Source organism: Abramis brama (assembly GCF_963993115.1).
Source record: "Abramis brama genome assembly, chromosome: 8".
Taxonomy (NCBI): Eukaryota; Metazoa; Chordata; class Actinopteri; order Cypriniformes; family Leuciscidae; genus Abramis; species Abramis brama.
Genome location: NC_139970.1, coordinates 12,886,207 through 12,913,277, shown reverse-complemented (window position 1 = coordinate 12,913,277; position 27,071 = coordinate 12,886,207). Strand labels below are relative to the sequence as shown.

Sequence of the window (27,071 nt, the reverse complement as noted above, 5' to 3'; positions counted from 1 at the left end):
ACAGCCATGGTTATATCATAGCCAATTTAATATTGGATGGTTTCATATGGATTGCATAATCAGATAATATTTGTTCACTCAAAGCTTTCTATAGATATAGAATTCTTATCGTGACCGAGCCAAGTAGCCTATAGAGTTTTGGTTCATTTCTGTGATGGAGACCGAGACGGCACCCTGTTTGTTTTCTTTATTTTACAAAAGCACAACATTTAATTGTTATTGTGAGTGTACATAAATAAAAGTTTGTTTGTCGAATGCCAATTTAACATGCCCGAAATAAAATCAGATTTGTAGCGCCACTCGGACAGGTGTGCCAAAACACTTATTTATAAACTAACGACGTCTTCACCTACACAAAAAGCTGCTCACTTCAGGCTTGAAAAGAGATATGGGTTGCCCAATTTTCCGTGTTAAAAGCAGCTCGTACAAAGCTCCTGGATGTCACAATTCCTTTCGCAAATAGACAAAGTGACAAGGAGCCACGTAGTCGGCAGGGTTCGATGATCCGGATTTGGACTGGGGATGCTGCCCGCACAACGCAGAGTACTAAAGGCTATACAGAGAAAGCAATCTTTCCACTCGCCCCGGGCCTGCACATACAGTGTCAACGGCAAGCCCAAGGGCCCCAGAAGGCCTGAGCATTGTCTACATGCTTTCATGCTCCCAAAGCGAGCTTCAGTCCAGGAAACTGCAACTTACCATCACTGTACAAGCGACGATCAACTCTTGGCCTTCTCGACACTTCAGGACGCCGTGCTGTCCAGCATGGCCTCAGCAGGCCCCCGGGCTGCAAGCTCCGACCCACAACAGCGTCGAAACCACCATGCAAGTCTTCATCATCTTCTCCATCAAGCAGAGAAAAAAACGATGGCAACTTGCACCATGACTTTTGACACTCACGGACTCATCAACGAACTCAATTTTCAACCACTTCAAAAATTGTCCATGATTGCAACTGACCATGCAAGTATCAAGTGAGGTGCTCTGAAAATGATAAGCTGATGGTTCTTTTCATAGTTAAATAGATATTTTCCATAGTTCTATTTCCTGCTTCCGGTTCCATATCACTCACCCTTTTACCTATGCATGTATGTATGTATGTATGTATGTATGTATGTATGAATGTTTGTTTAGTTTAGTTATGTTTGTGATTTAGTTAATAAAACTTGTGCACAACAGGTATTTGGTTCTGATTCCCTGCTTGCAACAAAGTCCCTTTTACGATCTTGATCTTGTTACATGCTCTAAGCGCTGTACATGCTAAGAAATAATTATTTTTCGGTGGCCATGAAAGATACACTTTTCTTAGAATAAATGAATAATCAAAGAGTTTGTTGGAACTGATTAATTGATTGTAATATTAATTTAGCTTACCTCAAAGTTAATCTAATTAACTGACCCAAATATTAATAATGAATCATAATTGGTAATTATGGATTCTTATTAATATTTCCCCTTTGAGCTAATTTGTTACAGCTGCTCCTTCCAAAGCTAGGAACACTGACATTGCAAGAGTGGAGTTTTTTTTTCATGGCATGTTGCTATCTCTAAGGTGGTTTAGACAAACGAGCAATTGGGATGTTATGAGTAGGTTTCTGTTTGACTTTTCTAAGAGAGAACGAATGCAACATTTCAAAACACTAATATCCAAGATTCTCCATAAAATATAATGCAGCGACTCTTGAGCTGCACAACGTGAAGGCCGTGAAGTTGTCGGGGGATGCCAAAGCCTGATCTGGGCCTTTTGAAACGATGCCCACTTCAGGCTTGAAAAGAGCCCAATTTCCTTGTTAGAAAAAAAAGCAGCTTGTACAAAGATCCTGGATGTCACAATCAGACAAAGTGACAAGGAGCCACGTAGTCAGCAGGGTTGGAACCTGCGCGGGGAGACCCCAATGGTTTTCAAGGCCATCGCCTTAACCTCTCGGTCACGACTACTCTTGAAAGTGAATAGTGAAAGTGATAATGGTAATGAGTCACATGCTATTTTCTTTTCTGGAAGTGAGCAGCAGAGGACACCGGGGCCAACCATCAATGTGGATGCGAGCAGCAGAGGATGCACTCAGCTAACATACTGTGTTGGCAAAAAGGAGTTCAGCGATGTCTTCACCTACACAAAAACCTGCTCACTTCAGGCTTGAAAAGAGATGTGGGTTGCCCAGTTTTCCGTGTTAGAGGAAAAAAATGCAGCTCGTACAACGCTCCTGGATGTCACAATTCCTGTCGGAAACAGACAAAGAGCCACGTAGTCGGCAGGGTTGGAACCTGCGCGGGGAGACCCCAATGGATTTCAAGTCCATTGCCTTAACCTCTCGGCCAACAAGAGGACAACAAGTGATTAGGGGACGTCTGCAACAAAATGTCTGACCTTCACCCAAACAGGGACTTGAACCCTGAACCCTCAGATTAAAAGTCTGATGCTCTACCGACTGAGCTATCCTTAGAGTTATGTTATCCTCAGCTTAAAGTTTACAGTACCAGACAGACCCAATTTTGGCAAGTGGGGCATACATTACATACCCAAAATAAAAAGTCATTCTGAATAGACACATAACCAACATATATTTAGAAAGCCAACTCTTGACAGCTTACAGTTCAAGACTCAGAATTAATCAGACTCTTATTAATATTGAGATATAAAAGCTCAAACATAAAAACAAAAAAAAAAATATATTAAGAGTATATTTATTAAATGTATAAACATATTATGTGAATGTAGTATAACAACTTATAACCACAACCACAGTGTAGCCACTGGTGTGGTCATGTTTCATTTCAAATCTGAGGATGATATCTCTAAAACTATGAATTGTATATACATTTTATAACATTTTTATAACATTTTCTAAGATGATGTCAGGGGAGTATTTTAGAGAAGGCTGATAAGATGCTAATCAAATATGTTATTGCCCTGTAATCACCCATATACAGTCTATGACTAATGTCTGGTGAGGAGAACTGGCCCATTCATGCTTTACTGTACTCAATCGACGAACCTTTGACACCTCTTTATTCTGGCATTATGGCTTGGCCATCTACACTTCTTTCATCCCACTTTACATGAATAATCCACCTATTATCTTAATATATAAATAAATAAATAAATAAATATAAATATATATATATATATATATATATATATATATATATATATATATATATATATATATATATGGGAGAGCGCTGAGATCATAACTGATGTAAACCAAGAAGAGGAGAAACAGAGCTCGCCTCTGTAGGCTGTTTTAGCCATAGACAGTATATAAACTGGACACAGCGACCCCATAGGTTTCAACGGAGAAAAGTGAAGTCAATTAGAAGCACTCACTTCCTGATGGTCGAGCGTACTGCGCAGACTCAAACTGAGCTTGACGACGTAGATGTGACGTGAGCAACCCGTCTGTCTTCTAGTAGCTGTGCCAAGACAAATCTGAATCATTCCCTTCCGAAACTTGCAGAGACGGAGAGTGTGAGTAGGAGCTGTCCATGAGGTAGGAGCAGGAGAAACTTTTGCTAAGTATTCTGATTAATTATTTTGTCATTTTGCCTCCACGTCCCCCCAATTGCCCGCGAGCTTCTCCTCCTGTCCATACGGTAATATCTCTACTGTGCGACAGAGAGTGGCGTGGTTATGACGCAATCGTTAGCCTATTTTTACAAAAACGGCTTATACGGGGCCATAACGTAAGATACAAGGTAATGGAGCCTTTTATACATTTTCGTGTTTCTTTAGAAAGAAATAATGGACAAATGGAGTCTTTAAACGCCTCAGATGTAAAGTTATTCGCTGTCAAAGTGACGCCAAAATGAATGGGAGTCTTGTGATGGCATTCTATTCAAAATAACGAACATTACAGATGAATTATTTTGCATTCCTGACATAAATTAAGAAATGAATGTCACTGCAAACCAGTTTTAACATAAACAGTGGTCAAATATCAAAGCTGGAGTCTTAAATCGTTCTAGTGTCGTTCAGTTTGTCCAGATCAAGTAAGAGTGTGAAGTTTTAATGGGTAGTGAATGTTGAACAACAATAATCTGGGGCCGTCTGCGATCTTTGACGCGTAAGGGAATGGCTGCTGATTTGACGCTGCTGAATCACCCAGGGCCCATGGTGTGTTGGCGCCGGAGTGAAGGAGGGCTGGGATGATCCCGGCTAACATATTCAGCTCGACGGCTCTGGCCAAGCTGTGATGTAAAAGAAACGCTATTGCCAATTTTAAAAAGGGGAGGAGCTGCTCAATATGTCCCGTCCTGTCTCCCTGTTTCAGTGGAAATTACGTCAACACACTGAAAAATGCTGCACGTTTCAAGGCACTTCAGTGGGTCTTTAAGTGCTCTTAAGCGGCCTTATATTGTATTAATATTAATTCATCTGTAAGTACAGTTTTTTTAAATAGATACTTTTTAACATTTGAATTACATGTACACAATACAATTAAGTGCACCTATTTCACAAGAGATTGTATGTTAATAGGACTGTGTAGGAAACTTTTTCTTCTTCAAAGCAAGACCAGGAGACGTTGGGATCACGTTCAAACAAAGTTATTCTTTTTTGAGCGCGGCTGCGGTTCGTCCAACATTATCTGACTAAGGGAACTTTACATGGTATCTTATAGGCAATTCAGTGGGCTGTCCTTAAAGGTGCTGAACTTACACACAGCCTTTAGGGATGACTACTGAATCTAATCATCTAAAGACAATAGAGGCAATTACCCCCAACTGAGATAATGGTACCCCCCAAATTGTATAAACAACACATGGTCACGAGAACTAAGACTTTGTAACATTCACACATAGTTCATCTCTTAGTAGGAAGATTAAAGACTAACAAAACCCCTTCAAAGGAAACTGTTAAATCTAATCAGTAAATGGATGCCCTCATGTTCACCTTGAATGCCCACTACAGTATAGTTCACCTTAGTTTTTTATGTGATGTTATGTAAGGAAGTAGGATCAGCAGATCTAAAACATATTTGAAATAGATTCTTAAAATTTGTTATTCTACAACTGTGAGAAACTTTTTTTAATTTGATGATAAATCATTAGTTTATACTTCTTACACTTTACACTTCTATTCCAGACTCTTACATTGTTTGTAATGAGCTAAATCTGGGTAATTAGCGTCACTCATTTGAAGGGCTGTTTTACTGGATCAGTGCAGAGTTCACACTGAACAATTTTTCATTCTCCTGGTTTTGGGAGATCGCCAACAAATGCCCGAAATCATAGGCAAATCGGTGCTCGTTCACACGAGTGACATTCACGCAGTGTGAATTATCAACGACGCGATCTGAGAGAATCCCCGATGAGTCGCCGACGCCCGTGAGATATTTGGCATGTTAAATATCTGGACCTGTCTGCGATTCAAAATCCTGCTGTGGTAATGTGTTCTGACTGAAAACTACAGGACAGCGGGATGTTCGGGGAAGAGTTATAGACCAGAATATCATTATTTTAACAGAAACAAAGCACAAACATTTGCTTGACCAGCAGCAACAGTAGCACATTGTAAAATGATTTAACTAACCCCAACTCTCTTTGCACAACGCACAATCCTTGCTCCCCTCGTCCCCCCAACCATTTCCTCCAGCATAATGAGTTTTTTTTTTTTTCTCCTTTTTGCTGCAAATCAGCGTACAGACAATTTGGATTGCAAATCTTCTTGCAGGCTATCCTTTTTAATAACTATTTAAGTCTCACGTGAGAACTCCAGTCTTACACACTCATGATCTTGCGTTATTTCCATATCACTTCTCGCGTGGGTTTGGTTGTGAAACGCAGTTTGCAGACCAGACAGTTCTCTTACGAGAGTTCTCTCGTACTGCGTTTTTGTAAAAACGCTGCGGGAAAAGTCTCTTTTCACGAAATACTGAAGCAAAAAATTATCCTTAATTTTCCATATATGTAAAGCGCGTTGCAGCAGTACACAGCTATGGCGAGACAGCTTGCTCGCTCATTGGCTGCTCTGCGGCAACTGCATAAGCCTATCGAGCGAGGCCTGGAGTGACGTCAGGCCAATGAGGGCGCTTCGCGCCCTCCTTGCCATTTCCCGCCGAGACGGGTGTGGCTAACCTCTATAAAAGGAGCTCGAAAAGGCTGATTCACTTGATTTTCATCTCTTCAGCGAAGCTCACGCATCGCTGGATCACGAGGAAGCACGCGTCGTCTGAGGCAAGCTTTTCAGCGGGACGAGCCCTCGAAGCCGCTGGCCAACGCCGCCTTCTACCGCCGTACCTGCTGCGCTTTCCGACGCCATATCCTTTTCTATTGTTCTTGTGTGTGTGTGTGTGTGTTCGCCTTGCAACACTCACCCCCTAAAAGAGCTGCGTCTTTTTAAAGATGCCTTCCTGCGGCTCGTGCCGAGCCCCACTCACCGAGGGAGACCGTCATGTCATCTGTGTCTCCTGTTTGGGTGAGGATCATGCAGCGCTCGCGCTCGCTGACGGCGGCTGCCCTCACTGCGAGCTTCTGCCGATGGTGACTCTGAGGACTCGCCTGGCTTTTTTCTCTGAGCCTGCACTCCCCGCCGCGCTGCCGCGCCGTAAGAAGCGCCGCTCGCAGCGGGCCCCGGAACCCGCTCCAACCCGACCAAGCTCGCCGGTTCGCCCGCCTGCTTCACCGGCTTCCCCGGAGTCACTTCCTGACGCTCAGCGCCCACAGTCTGCCGCCGCTTCGTTTGAGGAAGTTGTTTCCGAAGCCGCGTCGGAGGAGAAAGATTCCTGCTCTCTGCTAGCTTCAGGCAGCGAGGACTGGGCGAGCTCTGAGGATCTCGCGCCTCCTGCCCGTAGGCCTTCGACAAGAGCTAGCATCGAGAAGGAGCTCATGCGAGTACTCGCTTTGGCCGCGGCGAGCCTCGGCCTCGAGTGGTCTGCACCGGAGCTCCCTTCTCGCACCCGGCTGGATGGTAGTTTCCTCCCTGGTGAGCGCACCTCTCCGGAATCTAAGCCCGCTCCTTTTCTTCCTGAGCTTCACGAAGAAGTTGCGAAGGCCTGGAACGCTCCCTATTCAGCACGAACACGTTCGTCTGTGTCGCCAGCATTTTCCTCCTTGGATAATGCTAAAGACCGAGGCTACCTTTCACTTCCGCCGGTGGAACAGGCGATAGCGACCCACCTTTGCCCGCCCTCTGCTGGACGGCGGACTAAACCCGTGTTGCCTTCCAAAGCCTGCCGCATGACGTCGACGTGCCGCGTCGGCGCTACACACCATGGCTACGCTGCAGATATTCCAGGGTGATCTCCTCCGTAAGCTGGACGAGATGGGGCCTGAAGCTATCTGCATCGCGGATTTGAGAAGCACTTCGGATCTCTCCCTCCGCGCTACCAAGTCTGCTGCACAAGCCATGGGACGGTGTATGGCTTCCGCCACTGTTGCTGAGAGGCATTTATGGCTGACGCTCACGGAGATGGCTGATTCCGAGCGCACCGCGTTTCTCGACGCCCCGCTGTCTTCCGCTGGCCTCTTCGGATCTTCTCTCTCCGAGTTCGTAGAGAGATTTACCGAAGCCCAGAAAGCGTCTCAAGCCTTCAAGCACTTCCTCCCGAAGCGCTCTGGTTCTGCAGCGAGTCGTGAAAAACAGACCCCGCGGAGCTCTCAGCCTCAGCCCCCGCCTTCGGCCGCCTCTTCACAGCAGCAACAGCAGCGCAGCTCTCGGCCCTGCTCTCGCTCTAGCAACCGACGCCCCGCTCAGCGTGGGCCGCGGCCGAGGATTACAGTGAAGCCGGAAACCCCGAAGAAGTCCTAGCTCGCCTAGGAAAGCGCAGGTGTGTGAGCCCCGTTGCGGCCGGTCTCTCACCCAAGCGCGCCGCTGTTTCAGCCCCAAGATTTGCGACTGTTCCAGCGTTTTCTGCAAAGCGCAAGCCCGTACAGCTGCCCGCTTGCCTGCACACAAAAGCCGTTTTTACGGCTACCCAGATATATCCCGAAAAGAGTGTATTTTCTGGTGTCCCGGCCACGGCCGATGGTGCTATAAATGTAATGTCGATGCCCACTTCTCAGTGCCCATCCATACACACAAGCACAGCCCTTCACTCAGGGCTCGCGCACATAAAATCGACTCAGGTCGATTGCGCTTCCAACATAGTAAAAGTGCCCACTTCCCAGTGCCCACGAACACTATGTCCCACAGATCGCAGGCTCTCTGTAAAAACGAGACCTGTGCGCGCTCGCTCTGCTCAGGCAGGCAGCGCGTCCAAAGCAGTGAATGTGCCCGTTTCCCGCCCACATTTACTAGCAGACAGCATGAGTCCCACGAGACTTTCTCAGCCCTCCCTCACTCTGTTAAGCACTGTAGTAGGGTCGAGGACGAGCGTTCTGCCCGCTGTATTAAGCGCGCTCCCCGCCTCGAATGTCACAGGCATAACGCCTATGTTATTGCGCCCCGAAGCACCTCTGTCGCACGGCGAACAGAGCGCGCTTCGCATCCAACCCTTAGCCAACCATGCAGAGGCATGGGCAGCGCTTCCAGGGGTTTCGGTCTGGGTGCTAGACATTATAAAGAGAGGCTTCTCGCTACAGTTTTGTCGACGCCCTCCCCGCTTCACAGCGCGCGTCGAGACTACGGTGACTTTAGAAGTAGCACACCTACTTTGCGCCGAAATATCAAAACTGATGAGCAAAGGGGCGATAGAGCGTGTATCCCAAGCTCAAAGCGAAGGGGGGCTATACAGCAGATACTTTCTGGTCCCCAAAAAGGACGGTGGTATCAGACCCATACTGGATCTAAGACGGCTGAACAGAGCATTAGTGAAACGCAGTTTCAATATTCGCATATTCGCCGAGGAGACTGGTTTATGTCGATAGATCTGAAGGACGCGTATTTTCAAATACAGATAGCGTCACATCACAGGCGATACTTGAGATTCGCCTTCGAGGGTCAGACATACCAGTATACAGTCCTGCCGTTCGGCTTGTCCCTGGCACCTCGTACATTTACGAAGTGCATGGACGCAGCGCTCGCCCCTCTCAGACTCAGAGGCATGCGAGTGCTGAACTATTTGGACGACTGGCTGATCCTAGCTCAATCACGATCACAGCTCGTGGAGCACAGAACCATTTTACTCGATCACCTCGAGAATCTTGGTATCACGGTCAATTGGACAAAGAGTTCGCTGAACCCCAGTCAAGCGATTTCGTTTCTGGGTACCATTCTGGACTCACAGTCTATGACAGCGCGGCTGTCGCCACAGCGCGTGCTGCACATTCAGCGCGCGGCGAGATCCTTCCGCTGCGGCGCGACTACCCCGCTCAAAATGTTTCAAAGGATGCTGGGTCTCATGGCCTCAGCATCGCCAGTTCTTCAGCTGGGCTTGCTCCGCATGCGCCCGCTGCAGTTCTGGTTGAAAGTGCGAGTACCGCGCGGAGCGTGGGTGTCCGGCCGGTTACGTCTCAAAGTCAATCAGAGCTGTGTGACAGCCCTGACACCTTGGATGGCAGACGGCTGGTACCGATCAGGTGTAAGCCTGGGGACTTCCTCGAGAGTGAAGATGGTGTCGACAGACGCATCCACCTCGGGATGGGGAGCACTGCTCGAGGGCAGACCGTTCTTCGGCCTGTGGTCAGAACGAGAAAAGCTCCAACATATCAACTGCCTGGAAATGCTGGCAGTGCACAACGCGCTGACGCGTTTTTGTCCCCAAATCAAGGACCAACACGTCGTAGTCCGTTCGGACAACACGGCTGTAGTGTCCTACATAAATCGCCAGGGCGGTCTCAGATCCACATCCCTGTACAGGCTGGCGAAACGCCTCCTAACATGGGCTCAGCACAATTTGCGCTCGCTGAGAGCAGTGCATGTGCCTGGGCTGCAGAATGTGGGCCCAGACAGACTGTCCAGGAACAACATTCCCCTGGGCGAATGGTCTCTACACCCACAAACAGTCCGGCTGCTGTGGGAGAGATTCGGCAGAGCGGAGGTGGACCTATTCGCGTCCCGCGAAAACGCTCATTGCCCCGTGTTCTTTTCCAAGAACGACAGCGCGCTGTCCCAGATGTGGCCGCGCTGCCCGTTATACGCTTTTCCCCCCGTCTCCCTCCTGCCTCAGGTGCTAGAGCGGGTCAGGGAAACAAAATGCTCAGTACTGCTTGTAGCACCGTTCTGGAAGAACCAAGCATGGTTTCCAGTCCTGATGCAGTTAGCAGACATCGCTCCATGGCCAGTGCCATTGAGGAAAGATCTCCTCTCGCAGGCCGGGGGCTCGATTTGGCACCCACACCCGGAGTTGTGGTCCCTTCATGTGTGGGCGCTCAACGGATATCCGTTGATCTCGCAGAGGGAGTGATGAATACCATCACTCAGGCTAGAGCACCGTCGACTAGGCGGCTTTATGCCTCGAAGTGGTCGGTTTTCTCCGGCTGGTGTACAGCTCGGGGTCTATCACCCCTCGATTGTGAGGTGACGGAGGTTCTCTCCTTCCTACAGGAGCTGTTGGATAAGGGCAGATCCCCTTCCACGCTCAAAGTTTATGTGGCGGCTATTGCAGCGTTCTCTGGAACAACGCTAGGTCAGTCACTAGGAAGGAACGATTTAGTCATCCGCTTCCTCAGGGGAGCTAGGAGGCTGAATCCTCCCAGACCTCCTTCAGTCCCTATGTGGGACCTTTCTACGGTTTTGGCGGCCATGAAAGGTGCCCCTTTCGAGCCTATCCAATCTATTAGCCTCAAACATTTGTCTTTTAAAACAGTGTTTCTGATGGCTCTCGCTTCGGTGAAGCGCATAGGCGACCTGTACGCGCTCTCCGTGAGCCCAGCGTGCTTAGAGTTTGGACCTAATGACTCTAAAGTCATACTCAAGCCTAAGCATGGTTATGTGCCAAAATCCCTCAACACGCCGTTTCGGGCTCAGGTTATCTCCCTGTCTGCCCTGCCGGGATCAAGTGAGGAAGGGGACTCAAGTTTTCTTTGCCCCATTAGGGCTTTAAGAGCTTACGTGTCCCGCTCTGCTGTCTTCAGACAGACTGAGCAGCTCTTTGTCTCGTTCAGTGGACGTTCCAAGGGAATGGCTGTTTCAAAACAGAGCCTATCCAGATGGATAGTTGACGCCATAGCGCTGGCTTACACAGTCAAGGGACTCCAGTGCCCGCTGGGCGTTAGAGCGCACTCCACGAGAGGCGTCGCCTCTTCGTGGGCTTGGTCTAGCGGGATTTCCTTACAGGACATATGTATGGCGGCAGGCTGGGCCTCGCCGTCTACATTTATTAGGTTTTACAACCTAGAGGTTCCCGCCTTGCAGGCTAAGCTACTATCGGTGTAGTCAAATCAGCTGTCTAACTAGAACACTGAAATCGCATGCGCAGCGCGCTACCGACTGTATTATGGGCAGAATTGTGTAAGACCCACATTTCCCACATTAGTTCAGGTTCCCCACCCTGTCTGTGTGATGTCATATTCGCGTCTGCGGACGCGGCCATATAAGGACAGAGGGATTCCCCTTTTGTCTCTAGACTCTCTCTGTGAGGTCATGTTTTGCGTCTGCGGACGCTACAATATAGGGAATTAAGGCCCCCCCCCCCCTTATTCCCAGACTCTCTGTGAGTCTATCTGGTGATTATGCACTGTATACCTGGGTTAGCTTCCAGTGATCGGTGTTTTATCCCAGCACGCACGGCGTTTTACAAGGGGTTCCCGCAGCGTTTTTACAAAAACGCAGTACGAGAGAACTCTCGTAAGAGAACGTACTCGGTTACTAATGTAACCTCGGTTCTCTCTAGAAGAGGGAACGAGTACTGCGTTCTCTGCCGTGCGTACGGTTCACTCTGGTTCGCTTCGGCGATGAAAATCAAGTGAATCAGCCTTTTCGAGCTCCTTTTATAGAGGTTAGCCACACCCGTCTCGGCGGGAAATGGCAAGGAGGGCGCGAAGCGCCCTCATTGGCCTGACGTCACTCCAGGCCTCGCTCGATAGGCTTATGCAGTTGCCGCAGAGCAGCCAATGAGCGAGCAAGCTGTCTCGCCATAGCTGTGTACTGCTGCAACGCGCTTTACATATATGGAAAATTAAGGATAATTTTTTGCTTCAGTATTTCGTGAAAAGAGACTTTTCCCGCAGCGTTTTTACAAAAACGTAGTACTCGTTCCCTCTTCTAGAGAGAACCGAGGTTACGTTAGTAACCGAGTACGTTGTCAGCGATTCTTTCTTTTGTATAGTCATGCGGTGTGAAACTGTCGTCGGTGCATCGTGCAGTGTGCACACAGCAGCAACTGAACGTTACCCCAGATAGTCGTGCAGTGTGAAAAGAACAGTGACCCGACTACTTTGAAAATTGTGCAGTGTGAACTCGGCGTTACAGGCATTCAGAACTCATTTGGTTGCAGGTAACTAAAGGGACCATCTGTTAATAGGCTTAAAGTTGCAACTTCCTAAAATGACCACTAGAAAACACAATTTCACTAAAATGCTTCAGAGTGCAGAAGACTATTGGTCAATAGGCAATACTGGTTGAAACTTCACATCCTATAGCAATCAATAATAGACTCTTCATCCAATCATTGCATTTGGATTCAGACGTTTCCATGTCAACACCGAAATTAATCTGCATCAGTCAGGTGGTACAACTAGAGCACTGCAAGTTGTTTATGTTCATTACCACTGTAATGGTATGCATTTTAGACATGAGGCAATTTAGTGCAGTCTTTCGTCTTGTGACACTTTACAGACTCTGCTGTGTGTTCAAGCGTTTTGAAGGCGGCGTGGCTTTGGAGGGTGGGATTTCATGCATTGATTCCAATGAGCCATTATGTGAGAACAGCCAAACTAACACTGGAATACAAAACAAACCCCCATCAAATTCCTTGTTTTCCCACTTAAAAAAAAAAAAAAAAAAAAAAAAAAAAAAAAGAGGAAAATGGTCTTACAAGTGTGAGATTTATTTGGTGATAAACAGGGAAAACGCCATACATCCAATGGTTAAATCAGCACAGTTAACTGCATGCATAGCCACATTACTTATGGCCAGGACATTGGCCATAAGGGTAAGTTAACTTTGGCGGTTCGGCTGCAGGCTTCATTGGAGGCTTGGGCGGTTCGGCTGCAGGCTTCACAGGAGGCTTCATTGGAGGCTTCGGGGGTTCGGCTGCAGGCTTCACCGGAGGCTTCGGGGGTTCGGCTGAAGGCTTCACAGGAGGCTTCGGGGGTTCCACTGCAGGCATCACTTGCAGTTCGTCTGAAGGCTCCAGCTCAGGAGGTTCGGTAGAAGGCTCCGGCAGTTCTGTAGAAGGCTCCGGTAGTTCGTTAGAAGGCTCCGGCTCTTCGGTAGAAGGCTCCAGTAGTTCGGCGGAAGGCTTTGGAGGTTCAGCTGCAGGCTTTCCTGGAGGCTTTGGAGGTTCGGCTCCAGGCTTTCCTGGAGGCTTTGGAGGTTCGGCTCCAGGCTTTCCTGGAGGTTCGGCTGCAGGCTTTCCTGGAGGCTTTGGAGGTTCGGCTGCAGGCTTTCCTGGAGGCTTTGGAGGTTCGGCTCCAGGCTTTCCTGGAGGCTTTGGAGGTTCGGCTCCAGGCTTTCCTGGAGGCTTTGGAGGTTCGGCTCCAGGCTTTCCTGGAGGCTTTGGAGGTTCGGCTCCAGGCTTTCCTGGAGGCTTTGGAGGTTCGGCTCCAGGCTTTCCTGGAGGCTTTGGAGGTTCGGCTCCAGGCTTTCCTGGAGGCTTTGGAGGTTCGGCTCCAGGCTTTCCTGGAGGCTTTGGAGGTTCGGCTCCAGGCTTTCCTGGAGGCTTTGGAGGTTCGGCTCCAGGCTTTCCTGGAGGCTTTGGAGGTTCGGCTCCAGGCTTTCCTGGAGGTTCGGCTGCAGGCTTTCCTGGAGGCCTTGGAGGTTCGGCTGCAGGCTTTCCTGGAGGCCTTGGAGGTTCGGCTCCAGGCTTTCCTGGAGGTTCGGCTGCAGGCTTTCCTGGAGGCCTTGGAGGTTCGGCTGCAGGCTTCCCTGGAGGCTTCGGAGGTTCGGCTGCAGGCTTCACTGGATGGATCCAGATAGTCAACTTTAGTCAGTCGGTTTAGAGGCATTCAGTCTCAGATACAGCACCAAACCCAAATACCAAGTTTTACTCCTCTTAATTATTAATCATGATCGTATTAATTAATCGTATGAATTCATTTTGTAAAGCCTTCCTGTGCTTTAAACCGTGCTATTGGCTGAATACTTTTTACATTGAGAACGATTAATTATAAAACGAGACAAACTGAAATAAGGAAGCTGACCCAAACACTAATATAACAGCAAATACCTGCAAATGGATCCATACACTGATGTCCACATCCATTGCAGCAGCATTTCTCATCGGTCGGACAGTCACTGTCATAGGAACACAACTCTGCACACATTCCTGCTCCAAAATTTGTGCTTGGACACTCCCCTGGCTTTGCTGTTACAGAGACACATGACAGAGAAACCACATCACTGAATACTGAATGCCTCATACACTGTATGAAAAAAAGTAGGAGGATTTACCGGAATATTCAGTCCATCTACTTCATAGTTTCACGTTTAGTTCAATGTGTTACTTGCGGTTTCTTTGCAATCATTTGTGAAACTTACTAGCAATTCCTGAGTGAAAACATTTTTTCAGGGTTTTTTTTTCTGGAAGACGTATAGCATGCATCAATAATTAAAACTCACTGAAAACAGGCGGCACACACGCGGACCCACAGGGAAATTGACAGCATTTGTGTCCTCCAGAGCAGTCTCTATCAGAAGTGCATCCTCGTCGGGAGGGCACGACCGTCAGCGTCGCCGGACACTGACCAGACACTACAGAAGAGGATTCAAGAGGATCATTAGGGGAGACCAGGAAGTGCTGTAATAGTTAGCTTCAGCATTTGCAAGTCAGGGGGTTTGCAATGAGTCTCACTTTATAATATTCACACATTTATCTGCTTCAATTCAAGTAGCTTAGAAATCTACCATTTTTCACTAAACTGCATCAATCGGTTTCAAAGACTGAGAGTGCAGTTACAACCTACCCCACTGTAGTAGAGTGAGTAATGGTGCAATGCTGATAGAAAGCATGGACATCAGTTAATATGTTGTATACAAATATACTGGTGTACATCTTCAAAAATGATGCCGTCCCCATGACCATCCTCATTTCCTTTTAAGCATTTTAATAAGCTACTCAACAGAAAACAAAACAAATATAGAAACCCACTATACATATAAAATGCAGAGTTATCGGTTAGAATTAGCTCCCCACGTTATATAGGCTTATGCATTTCTTAAAATAAAAAAAGTAGAAAAATAAATAAACTCAGGATTGATACAGTCTGGTAACAATTTTGCAGCCATATTATAACACTAATGTTCATGTTTAACAGTAAACAAAAAAGCCTATTAGTGATTATATGGGTTTTACTTGTACAGTGAAAAATGCATAAACTTATGACAATTTGCATATTTATACTTTGCTTATTATTAAAACTAAACCAACATACAAAGATGAACTTCCACTTCACGTCTGTACTGCATTTTTGTAAGCAGACGTGTCTGAAATCAAGTTTTGGAAGGCACTTTATTTATGCACTTCTTCGGGCTACGTAACGAAGCTAAAAGAACTTCTCACCTAGGACTCCAGCGTCTGTTGTGCTCAAACAAGCAGACAGACACAATAAAACAGCCCTAAACGAGCAGTACACTTGAGCTGTCATCCTCTCGACCTGCAATCTCAAAAGCAACTCTGCTGGAAGATGCACTGAATTAGTGAGTCAGGAGGGGCAGACAGCAAGGACCACAAAACTACAAAGAAAAACCCCTGTTGCTGCATCAAAATATCAGCTGAGGCCCACAACAAACGCTACCAAAAGAATTTAAAACACTTTTTGAAAATGCGTTTTTAAAGATCCAATTGGGGGTCTGGGTAACTCCAACCCTAATGAAAATCACTTGCCTGTAGTTTTCTAATATAGCCTAATCTTGAAGACCTTGATTAGCTTGTTCAGGTGTGTTTGATTAGGGTTGGATGTCGTAATAATTACCTTAATTAGGAGATGATTGATTGTTTTTATGGCAACACTATCAACGGCAAATGAATCTGCAGTGGTCAGGTGGTACAGCGATCACGTGGTACAAGTCGTTCTACCACAAGTTACAAGTTGTAATTATGACTAAACTCCTACACCTAAACTCTCCAGGAAATGGATCTCTACTGGAGACTGGCATAAATCTGCATTGATCATCAAGAAACACAGGGGCATGTCTAGAATTTGAATCTGAATTTTTCAATTGCTGATTGATTTGCGATGTGAATCCATGCAAGTAATTATGAATGAAAACAATGTTTCCAGCCACTGTAGTGAATATAGGGGAATACAAAGCCATGGTTATATCATAGCCAATTTAATATTGGATGGTTTCATATGGATTGCATAATCAGATAATATTTGTTCACTCAAAGCTTTCTATAGATATATAATTCTTATCGTGACCGAGCCAAGTAGCCTATAGAGTTTTGGTTCATTTCTGTGACGGAGACCGAGACGGCACCCTGTTTGTTTTATTTATTTTACAAAAGCACAACATTTAATTGTTATTGTGAGTGTACATAAATAAATGTTTGTTTGTCGAATGCTAATTTAACATGCCCGAAATAAAATCAGATTTGTAGCGCCACTCGGACAGGTGTGCCAAAACACTTATTTATAAACTAACGACGTCTTCACCTACACAAAAAGCTGCTCACTTCAGGCTTGAAAAGAGATATGGGTTGCCCAATTTTCCGTGTTAGAGAAAAAAGCAGCTCATACAAAGCTCCTGGATGTCACAATTCCTTTCGCAAATAGACAAAGTGACAAGGAGCCACGTAGTCGGCAGGGTTCGATGATCCGGATTTGGACTGGGGATGCTGCCCGCACAACGCAGAGTACTAAAGGCTATACAGAGAGAGCAATCTTTCCACTCGCCCCGGGCCTGCACATACAGTGTCAACGGCAAGCCCAAGGGCCCCAGAAGGCCTGAGCATTGTCTACATGCTTTCATGCTCCCAAAGCGAGCTTCAGTCCAGGAAACTGCAACTTACCATCACTGAACAAGCGACGATCAACTCTTGGCCTTCTCGACACTTCAGGACGCCGTGCTGTCCAGCATGGCCTCAGCAGGCCCCCGGGCTGCAAGCTCCGACCCACAACAGCGTCGAAACCACCATGCAAGTCTTCATCATCTTCTCCATCAAGCAGAGAAGAAAACGATGGCAACTTGCACCATGACTTTTGACACTCACGGACTCATCAACGAACTCAATTTTCAACCACTTCAAAAATTGTCCATGATTGCAACTGACCATGCAAGTATCAATTTAATGAAGTGCTCTGAAAATGATAAGCTGATGGTTCTTTTCATAGTTAAATAGATATTTTCCATAGTTCTATTTCCTGCTTCCAGTTCCATATCACTCACCCTTTTACCTATGCATGTATGTATGTATGTATGTATGTATGTATGTATGAATGTATGTATGTATGTTTGTTTAGTTTAGTTATGTTTGTGATTTAGTTAATAAAACTTGTGCACAACAGGTATTTGGTTCTGATTCCCTGCTTGCAACAAAGTCCCTTTTACGATCTTGATCTTGTTACATGCTCTAAGCGCTGTACATGCTAAGAAATAATTATTTTTCGGTGGCCATGAAAGATACACTTTTCTTAGAATAAATGAATAATCAAAGAGTTTGTTGGAACTGATTAATTGATTGTAATATTAATTTAGCTTACCTCAAAGTTAATCTAATTAACTGACCCAAATATTAATAATGAATCATAATTGGTAATTATGGATTCTTATTAATATTTCCCCTTTGAGCTAATTTGTTACAGCTGCTCCTTCCAAAGCTAGGAACACTGACATTGCAAGAGTGGAGGTTTTTTTTCATGGCATGTTGCTATCTCTAAGGTGGTTTAGACAAACGAGCAATTGGGACGTTATGAGTAGGTTTCTGTTTGACTTTTCTAAGAGAGAACGAATGCAACATTTCAAAACACTAATATCCAAGATTCTCCATAAAATATAATGCGGCGACTCTTGAGCTGCACAACGTGAAGGCCGTGAAGTTGTCGGGGGATGCCAAAGCCTGATCTGGGCCTTTTGAAACGATGCCCACTTCAGGCTTGAAAAGAGCCCAATTTCCTTGTTAGAAAAAAAAGCAGCTTGTACAAAGATCCTGGATGTCACAATCAGACAAAGTGACAAGGAGCCACGTAGTCAGCAGGGTTGGAACCTGCACGGGGAGACCCCAATGGTTTTCAAGGCCATCGCCTTAACCTCTCGGTCACGACTACTCTTGAAAGTGAATCAGTGATAATGGTAATGAGTCACATGCTATTTTCTTTTCTGGAAGTGAGCAGCAGAGGACACCGGGGCCAACCATCAATGTGGATGCGAGCAGCAGAGGATGCACTCAGCTAACATACTGTGTTGGCAAAAAGGAGTTCAACGATGTCTTCACCTACACAAAAACCTGCTCTTCAGGCTTGAAAAGAGATGTGGGTTGCCCAGTTTTCCGTGTTAGAGGAAAAAAATGCAGCTCGTACAACGCTCCTGGATGTCACAATTCCTGTCGGAAACAGACAAAGAGCCACGTAGTCGGCAGGGTTGGAACCTGCGCGGGGAGACCCCAATGGATTTCAAGTCCATTGCCTTAACCTCTCGGCCAACAAGAGGACAACAAGTGATTAGGGGACGTCTGCAACAAAATGTCTGACCTTCACCCAAACAGGGACTTGAACCCTGAACCCTCAGATTAAAAGTCTGATGCTCTACCGACTGAGCTATCCTTAGAGTTATGTTACCCTCAGCTTAAAGTTTACAGTACCAGACAGACCCAATTTTGGCAAGTGGGGCATACATTACATACCCAAAATAAAAAGTCATTCTGAATAGACACATAACCAACATATATTTAGAAAGCCAACTCTTGACAGCTTACAGTTCAAGACTCAGAATTAATCAGACTCTTATTAATATTGAGATATAAAAGCTCAAACATAAAAACAAAAAAAATATATATTAAGAGTATATTTATTAAATGTATAAACATATTATGTGAATGTAGTATAACAACTTATAACCACAACCACAGTGTAGCCACTGGTGTGGTCATGTTTCATTTCAAATCTGAGGATGATATCTCTAAAACTATGAATTGTATATACATTTTATAACATTTTTATAACATTTTCTAAGATGATGTCAGGGGAGTATTTTAGAGAAGGCTGATAAGATGCTAATCAAATATGTTATTGCCCTGTAATCACCCATTTACAGTCTATGACTAATGTCTGGTGAGGAGAACTGGCCCATTCATGCTTTACTGTACTCAATCGACGAACCTTTGACACCTCTTTATTCTGGCATTATGGCTTGGCCATCTACACTTCTTTCATCCCACTTTACATGAATAATCCACCTATTATCTTAAGTCTTTCTAAAAAAAAATATAAATAAATAAATAAATAAATATAAATATATATATATATATATATATATATATATATATATGGGAGAGCACTGAGATCATAACTGATGCAAACCAGGAAGAGGAGAAACAGAGCTCGCCTCTGTAGGCTGTTTTAGCCATAGACAGTATATAAACTGGACACAGCGACCCCATAGGTTTCAACAGAGAAAAGTGAAGTCAATTAGAAGCACTCACTTCCTGATGGTCGAGCGTACTGCGCAGACTCAAACTGAGCTTGACGACGTAGATGTGACGTGAGCAACCCGTCTGTCTTCTAGTAGCTGTGCCAAGACAAATCTGAATCATTCCCTTCCGAAACTTGCAGAGACGGAGAGTGTGAGTAGGAGCTGTCCATGAGGTAGGAGCAGGAGAAACTTTTGCTAAGTATTCTGATTAATTATTTTGTCATTTTGCCTCCACGTCCCCCCAATTGCCCGCAAGCTTCTCCTCCTGTCCATACGGTAATATCTCTACTGTGCGACAGAGAGTGGCATGGTTATGACGCAATCGTTAGCCTATTTTTACAAAAACGGCTTATACGGGGCCATAACGTAAGATACAAGGTAATGGAGCCTTTTATATATTTTCGTGTTTCTTTAGAAAGAAATAATGGACAAATGGAGTCTTTAAACGCCTCAGATGTAAAGTTATTCGCTGTCAAAGTGACGCCAAAATGAATGGGAGTCTTGTGATGACATTCTATTCAAAATAACGAACATTACAGATGAATTATTTTGCATTCCTGACATAAATTAAGAAATGAATGTCACTGCAAACCAGTTTTAACATAAACAGTGGTCAAATATCAAAGCTGGAGTCTTAAATCGTTCTAGTGTCGTTCAGTTTGTCCAGATCAAGTAAGAGTGTGAAGTTTTAATGGGTAGTGAATGTTGAACAACAATAATCTGGGGCCGTCTGCGATCTTTGACGCGTAAGGGAATGGCTGCTGATTTGACGCTGCTGAATCACCCAGGGCCCATGGTGTGTTGGCGCCGGAGTGAAGGAGGGCTGGGATGATCCCGGCTAACATATTCAGCTCGACGGCTCTGGCCAAGCTGTGATGTAAAAGAAACGCTATTGCCAATTTTAAAAAGGGGAGGAGCTGCTCAATATGTCCCGTCCTGTCTCCCTGTTTCAGTGGAAATTACGTCAACACACTGAAAAATGCTGCACGTTTCAAGGCACTTCAGTGGGTCTTTAAGTGCTCTTAAGCGGCCTTATATTGTATTAATATTAATTCATCTGTAAGTACAGTTTTTTTAAATAGATACTTTTTAACATTTGAATTACATGTACACAATACAATTAAGTGCACCTATTTCACAAGAGATTGTATGTTAATAGGACTGTGTAGGAAACTTTTTCCTCTTCAAAGCAAGACCAGGAGACGTTGGGATCACGTTCAAACAAAGTTATTCTTTTTTGAGCGCGGCTGCGGTTCGTCCAACATTATCTGACTAAGGGAACTTTACATGGTATCTTATAGGCAATTCAGTGGGCTGTCCTTAAAGGTGCTGAACTTACACACAGCCTTTAGGGATGACTACTGAATCTAATCATCTAAAGACAATAGAGGCAATTACCCCCAACTGAGATAATGGTACCCCCCAAATTGTATAAACAACACATGGTCACGAGAACTAAGACTTTGTAACATTCACACATAGTTCATCTCTTAGTAGGAAGATTAAAGACTAACAAAACCCCTTCAAAGGAAACTGTTAAATCTAATCAGTAAATGGATGCCCTCATGTTCACCTTGAATGCCCACTACAGTATAGTTCACCTTAGTTTTTTATGTGATGTTATGTAAGGAAGTAGGATCAGCAGATCTAAAACATATTTGAAATAGATTCTTAAAATTTGTTATTCTACAACTGTGAGAAACTTTTTTTAATTTGATGATAAATCATTAGTTTATTACTGAAATAAAGGATGTTCTTTTGTTCAGTGTCCAAAGAAAATGTCAAAATCAAGAAAGGTGAGGATGTTCAAGAAATCAAGCACTTTACACTTCTATTCCAGACTCTTACATTGTTTGTAATGAGCTAAATCTGGGTAATTAGCGTCACTCATTTGAAGGGCTGTTTTACTGGATCAGTGCAGAGTTCACACTGAACAATTTTTCATTCACCGACAGGTTTTGGGAGATCGCCAACAAATGCCCGAAATCATAGGCAAATCGGTGCTCGTTCACACGAGTGACATTCACGCAGTGTGAATTATCAACGACGCGATCTGAGAGAATCCCCGATGAGTCGCCGACGCCCGTGAGATATTTGGCATGTTAAATATCTGGACCTGTCTGCGATTCAAAATCCTGCTGTGGTAATGTGTTCTGACTGAAAACTACAGGACAGCGGGATGTTCGTGGAAGAGTTATAGACCAGAATATCATTATTTTAACAGAAACAAAGCACAAACATTTGCTTGACCAGCAGCAACAGTAGCACATTGTAAAATGATTTATCTAACCCCAACTCTCTTTGCACAACACACAATCCTTGCTCCCCTCGTCCCCCCAACCATTTCCTCCAGCATAATGAGTTTTTTTTTTTTTTCTCCTTTTTGCTGCAAATCAGCGTACAGACAATTTGGATTGCAAATCTTCTTGCAGGCTATCCTTTTTAATAACTATTTAAGTCTCACGTGAGAACTCCAGTCTTACACGCATGATCTTGCGTTATTTCCATATCACTTCTCGCGTGGGTTTGGTTGTGAAACGCAGTTTGCAGACCAGACAGTTGTCAGCGATTCTTTCTTTTGTATAGTCATGCGGTGTGAAACTGTCGTCGGTGCATCGTGCAGTGTGCACACAGCAGCAACTGAACGTTACCCCAGATAGTCGTGCAGTGTGAAAAGAACAGTGACCCGACTACTTTGAAAATTGTGCAGTGTGAACTCGGCATTACAGGCATTCAGAACTCATTTGGTTGCAGGTAACTAAAGGGACCATCTGTTAATAGGCTTAAAGTTGCAACTTCCTAAAATGACCACTAGAAAACACAATTTCACTAAAATGCTTCAGAGTGCAGAAGACTATTGGTCAATAGGCAATACTGGTTGAAACTTCACATCCTATAGCAATCAATAATAGACTCTTCAGCCAATCATTGCATTTGGATTCAGACGTTTCCATGTCAACACCGAAATTAATCTGCATCAGTCAGGTGGTACAACTAGAGCACTGCAAGTTGTTTATGTTCATTACCACTGTAATGGTATGCATTTTAGACATGAGGCAATTTAGTGCAGTCTTTCGTCTTGTGACACTTTACAGACTCTGCTGTGTGTTCAAGCGTTTTGAAGGCGGCGTGGCTTTGGAGGGTGGGATTTCATGCATTGATTCCAATGAGCCATTATGTGAGAGAACAGCCAAACTAACACTGGAATACAAAACAAACCCCCATCAAATTCCTTGTTTTCCCACTTAAAAAAAAAAAAAAAAAAGAGGAAAATGGTCTTACAAGTGTGAGATTTATTTGGTGATAAACAGGGAAAACACCATACATCCAATGGTTAAATCAGCACAGTTAACTGCATGCATAGCCACATTACTTATGGCCAGGACATTGGCCATAAGGGTAAGTTAACTTTGGCGGTTCGGCTGCAGGCTTCATTGGAGGCTTGGGCGGTTCGGCTGCAGGCTTCACAGGAGGCTTCATTGGAGGCTTCGGGGGTTCGGCTGCAGGCTTCATTGGAGGCTTCGGGGGTTCGGCTGCAGGCTTCACCGGAGGCTTCGGGGGTTCGGCTGAAGGCTTCACAGGAGGCTTCGGGGGTTCCACTGCAGGCATCACTTGCAGTTCGTCTGAAGGCTCCAGCTCAGGAGGTTCGGTAGAAGGCTCCGGCTCAGGCAGTTCAGCAGAAGGCTCCGGCAGTTCTGTAGAAGGCTCCGGTAGTTCGTTAGAAGGCTCCGGCTCTTCGGTAGAAGGCTCCAGTAGTTCGGTGGAAGGCTTTGGAGGTTCAGCTGCAGGCTTTCCTGGAGGCTTTGGAGGTTCGGCTCCAGGCTTTCCTGGAGGCTTTGGAGGTTCAGCTCCAGGCTTTCCTGGAGGTTCGGCTGCAGGCTTTCCTGGAGGCTTTGGAGGTTCGGCTGCAGGCTTTCCTGGAAGCTTTGGAGGTTCGGCTCCAGGCTTTCCTGGAGGCTTTGGAGGTTCGGCTGCAGGCTTTCCTGGAGGCCTTGGAGGTTCGGCTGCAGGCTTTCCTGGAGGCCTTGGAGGTTCGGCTGCAGGCTTTCCTGGAGGCCTTGGAGGCTCGGCTCCAGGCTTTCCTGGAGGTTCGGCTGCAGGCTTTCCTGGAGGCCTTGGAGGTTCGGCTGCAGGCTTCCCTGGAGGCTTCGGAGGTTCGGCTGCAGGCTTCACTGGATGGATCCAGATAGTCAACTTTAGTCAGTCGGTTTAGAGGCATTCAGTCTCAGATACAGCACAAAACCCAAATACCAAGTTTTACTCCTCTTAATTATTAATCATGATCGTATTAATCGTATGAATTCATTTTGTAAAGCCTTCCTGTGCTTTAAACCGTGCTATTGGCTGAATACTTTTTACATTGAGAACGATTAATTATAAAACGAGACAAACTGAAATAAGGAAGCTGACCCAAACACTAATATAACAGCAAATACCTGCAAATGGATCCATACACTGATGTCCACATCCATTGCAGCAGCATTTCTCATCGTTCGGACAGTCACTGTCATAGGAACACAACTCTGCACACATTCCTGCTCCAAAATTTGTGCTTGGACACTCCCCTGGCTTTGCTGTTACAGAGACACATGACAGAGAAACCACATCACTGAATACTGAATGCCTCATACACTGTATGAAAAAAAAAGTAGGAGGATTTACCGGAATATTCAGTCCATCTACTTCATAGTTTCACGTTTAGTTCAATGTGTTACTTGCGGTTTCTTTGCAATCATTTGTGAAACTTACTAGCAATTCCTGAGTGAAAACATTTTTTCAGGTTTTTTTTTCTGGAAGACGTATAGCATGCATCAATAATTAAAACTCACTGAAAACAGGCGGCACACACGCGGACCCACAGGGAAATTGACAGCATTTGTGTCCTCCAGAGCAGTCTCTATCAGAAGTGCATCCTCGTCGGGAGGGCATGACCGTCAGCGTCGCCGGACACTGACCAGACACTACAGAAGAGGATTCAAGAGGATCATTAGGGGAGACCAGGAAGTGCTGTAATCGTTAGCTTCAGCATTTGCAAGTCAGGGGGTTTGCAATGAGTCTCACTTTATAATATTCACACATTTATCTGCTTCAATTCAAGTAGCTTAGAAATCTACCATTTTTCACTAAACTGCATCAATCGGTTTCAAAGACTGAGAGTGCAGTTACAACCTACCCCACTGTAGTAGAGTGAGTAATGGTGCAATGCTGATAGAAAGCATGGACATCAGTTAATATGTTGTATACAAATGTACTGGTGTACATCTTCAAAAATGATGCCGTCCCCATGACCACCCTCATTTCCTTTTAAGCATTTTAATAAGCTACTCAACAGAAAACAAAACAAATATAGAAACCCACTATACATGTAAAATGCAGAGTTATCGGTTAGAATTAGCTCCCCACGTTATATAGGCTTATGCATTTCTTAAAATAAAAAAAGTAGAAAAATAAATAAACTCAGGATTGATACAGTCTGGTAACAATTTTGCAGCCATATTATAACACTAATGTTCATGTTTAACAGTAAACAAAAATGCCTATTAGTGATTATATGGGTTTTACTTGTACAGTGAAAAATGCATAAACTTATGACAATTTGCATATTTATACTTTGCTTATTATTAAAACTAAACCAACATACAAAGATGAACTTCCACTTCACGTCTGTACTGTATTTTTGTAAGCAGACGTGTCTGAAATCAAGTTTTGGAAGGCACTTTATTTATGCACTTCTTCGGGCTACGTAACAAAGCTAAAAGAACTTCTCACCTAGGACTCCAGCGTCTGTTGTGCTCAAACAAGCAGACAGACACAATAAAACAGCCCTAAACGAGCAGTACACTTGAGCTGTCATCCTCTCGACCTGCAATCTCAAAAGCAACTCTGCTGGAAGATGCACTGAATTAGTGAGTCAGGAGGGGCAGACAGCAAGGACCACAAAACTACAAAGAAAAACCCCTGTTGCTGCATCAAAATATCAGCTGAGGCCCACAACAAACGCTACCAAAAGAATTTAAAACACTTTTTGAAAATGCGTTTTTAAAGATCCAATTGGGGGTCTGGGTAACTCCAACCCTAATGAAAATCACTTGCCTGTAGCTTTCTAATATAGCCTAATCTTGAAGACCTTGATTAGCTTGTTCAGGTGTGTTTGATTAGGGTTGGACGTCGTAATAATTACCTTAATTAGGAGATGATTGATTGTTTTTATGGCAACACTATCAACGGCAAATGAATCTGCAGTGGTCAGGTGGTACAGCGATCACGTGGTACAAGTCGGAGTTCTACCACAAGTTACAAGTTGTAATTATGACTAAACTCCTACACCTAAACTCTCCAGGAAATGGATCTCTACTGGAGACTGGCATAAATCTGCATTGATCATCAAGAAACACAGGGGCATGTCTAGAATTTGAATCTGAATTTTTCAATTGCTGATTGATTTGCGATGTGAATCCATGCAAGTAATTATGAATGAAAACAATGTTTCCAGCCACTGTAGTGAATATAGGGGAATACAAAGCCATGGTTATATCATAGCCAATTTAATATTGGATGGTTTCATATGGATTGCATAATCAGATAATATTTGTTCACTCAAAGCTTTCTATAGATATAGAATTCTTATCGTGACCGAGCCAAGTAGCCTATAGAGTTTTGGTTCATTTCTGTGACGGAGACCGAGACGGCACCCTGTTTGTTTTCTTTATTTTACAAAAGCACAACATTTAATTGTTATTGTGAGTGTACATAAATAAAAGTTTGTTTGTCGAATGCTAATTTAACATGCCCGAAATAAAATCAGATTTGTAGCGCCACTCGGACAGGTGTGCCAAAACACTTATTTATAAACTAACGACGTCTTCACCTACACAAAAAGCTGCTCACTTCAGGCTTGAAAAGAGATATGGGTTGCCCAATTTTCCGTGTTAGAGAAAAAAGCAGCTCATACAAAGCTCCTGGATGTCACAATTCCTTTCGCAAATAGACAAAGTGACTAGGAGCCACGTAGTCGGCAGGGTTCGATGATCCGGATTTGGACTGGGGATGCTGCCCGCACAACGCAGAGTACTAAAGGCTATACAGAGAAAGCAATCTTTCCACTCGCCCCGGGCCTGCACATACAGTGTCAACGGCAAGCCCAAGGGCCCCAGAAGGCCTGAGCATTGTCTACATGCTTTCATGCTCCCAAAGCGAGCTTCAGTCCAGGAAACTGCAACTTACCATCACTGAACAAGCGACGATCAACTCTTGGCCTTCTCGACACTTCAGGACGCCGTGCTGTCCAGCATGGCCTCAGCAGGCCCCCGGGCTGCAAGCTCCGACCCACAACAGCGTCGAAACCACCATGCAAGTCTTCATCATCTTCTCCATCAAGCAGAGAAGAAAACGATGGCAACTTGCACCATGACTTTTGACACTCACGGACTCATCAACGAACTCAATTTTCAACCACTTCAAA

At 45.0% G+C, this 27,071-nt stretch overlaps 1 protein-coding gene across 1 annotated transcript; it reads right to left on the bottom strand.

Moving 5' to 3' along the window:
- Window positions 1–22,883: 22,883 nt before the first annotated feature.
- LOC311088679 (uncharacterized protein) lies at window positions 22,884–25,689 on the bottom strand. Its single transcript, XM_084122925.1, has 4 exons — window positions 25,379–25,689; window positions 24,439–24,570; window positions 24,046–24,183; window positions 22,884–23,781 (listed from the first exon to the last, which is right to left on the bottom strand). The coding sequence occupies exons 1-4, from the start codon at window positions 25,461–25,463 to the stop codon at window positions 22,979–22,981; spliced, it is 1,158 nt and encodes a 385-aa protein (XP_083979051.1). The 5' UTR covers window positions 25,464–25,689; the 3' UTR covers window positions 22,884–22,978.
- Window positions 25,690–27,071: the final 1,382 nt, after the last annotated feature.

Coding starts and splice junctions, on each gene's coding strand:
- LOC311088679 (XM_084122925.1), bottom strand. CDS start 25,463: ATGACAGCTCAAGTGTACTGCTCGTTTAGGGCTGTTTTATTGTGTCTG. Junction 24,184..24,438: donor GTGTGTGCCGCCTGTTTTCA/GTGAGTTTTAAT, acceptor TCTCTGTAACAG/CAAAGCCAGGGGAGTGTCCA. Junction 23,782..24,045: donor GTGTATGGATCCATTTGCAG/GTATTTGCTGTT, acceptor GGATCCATCCAG/TGAAGCCTGCAGCCGAACCT.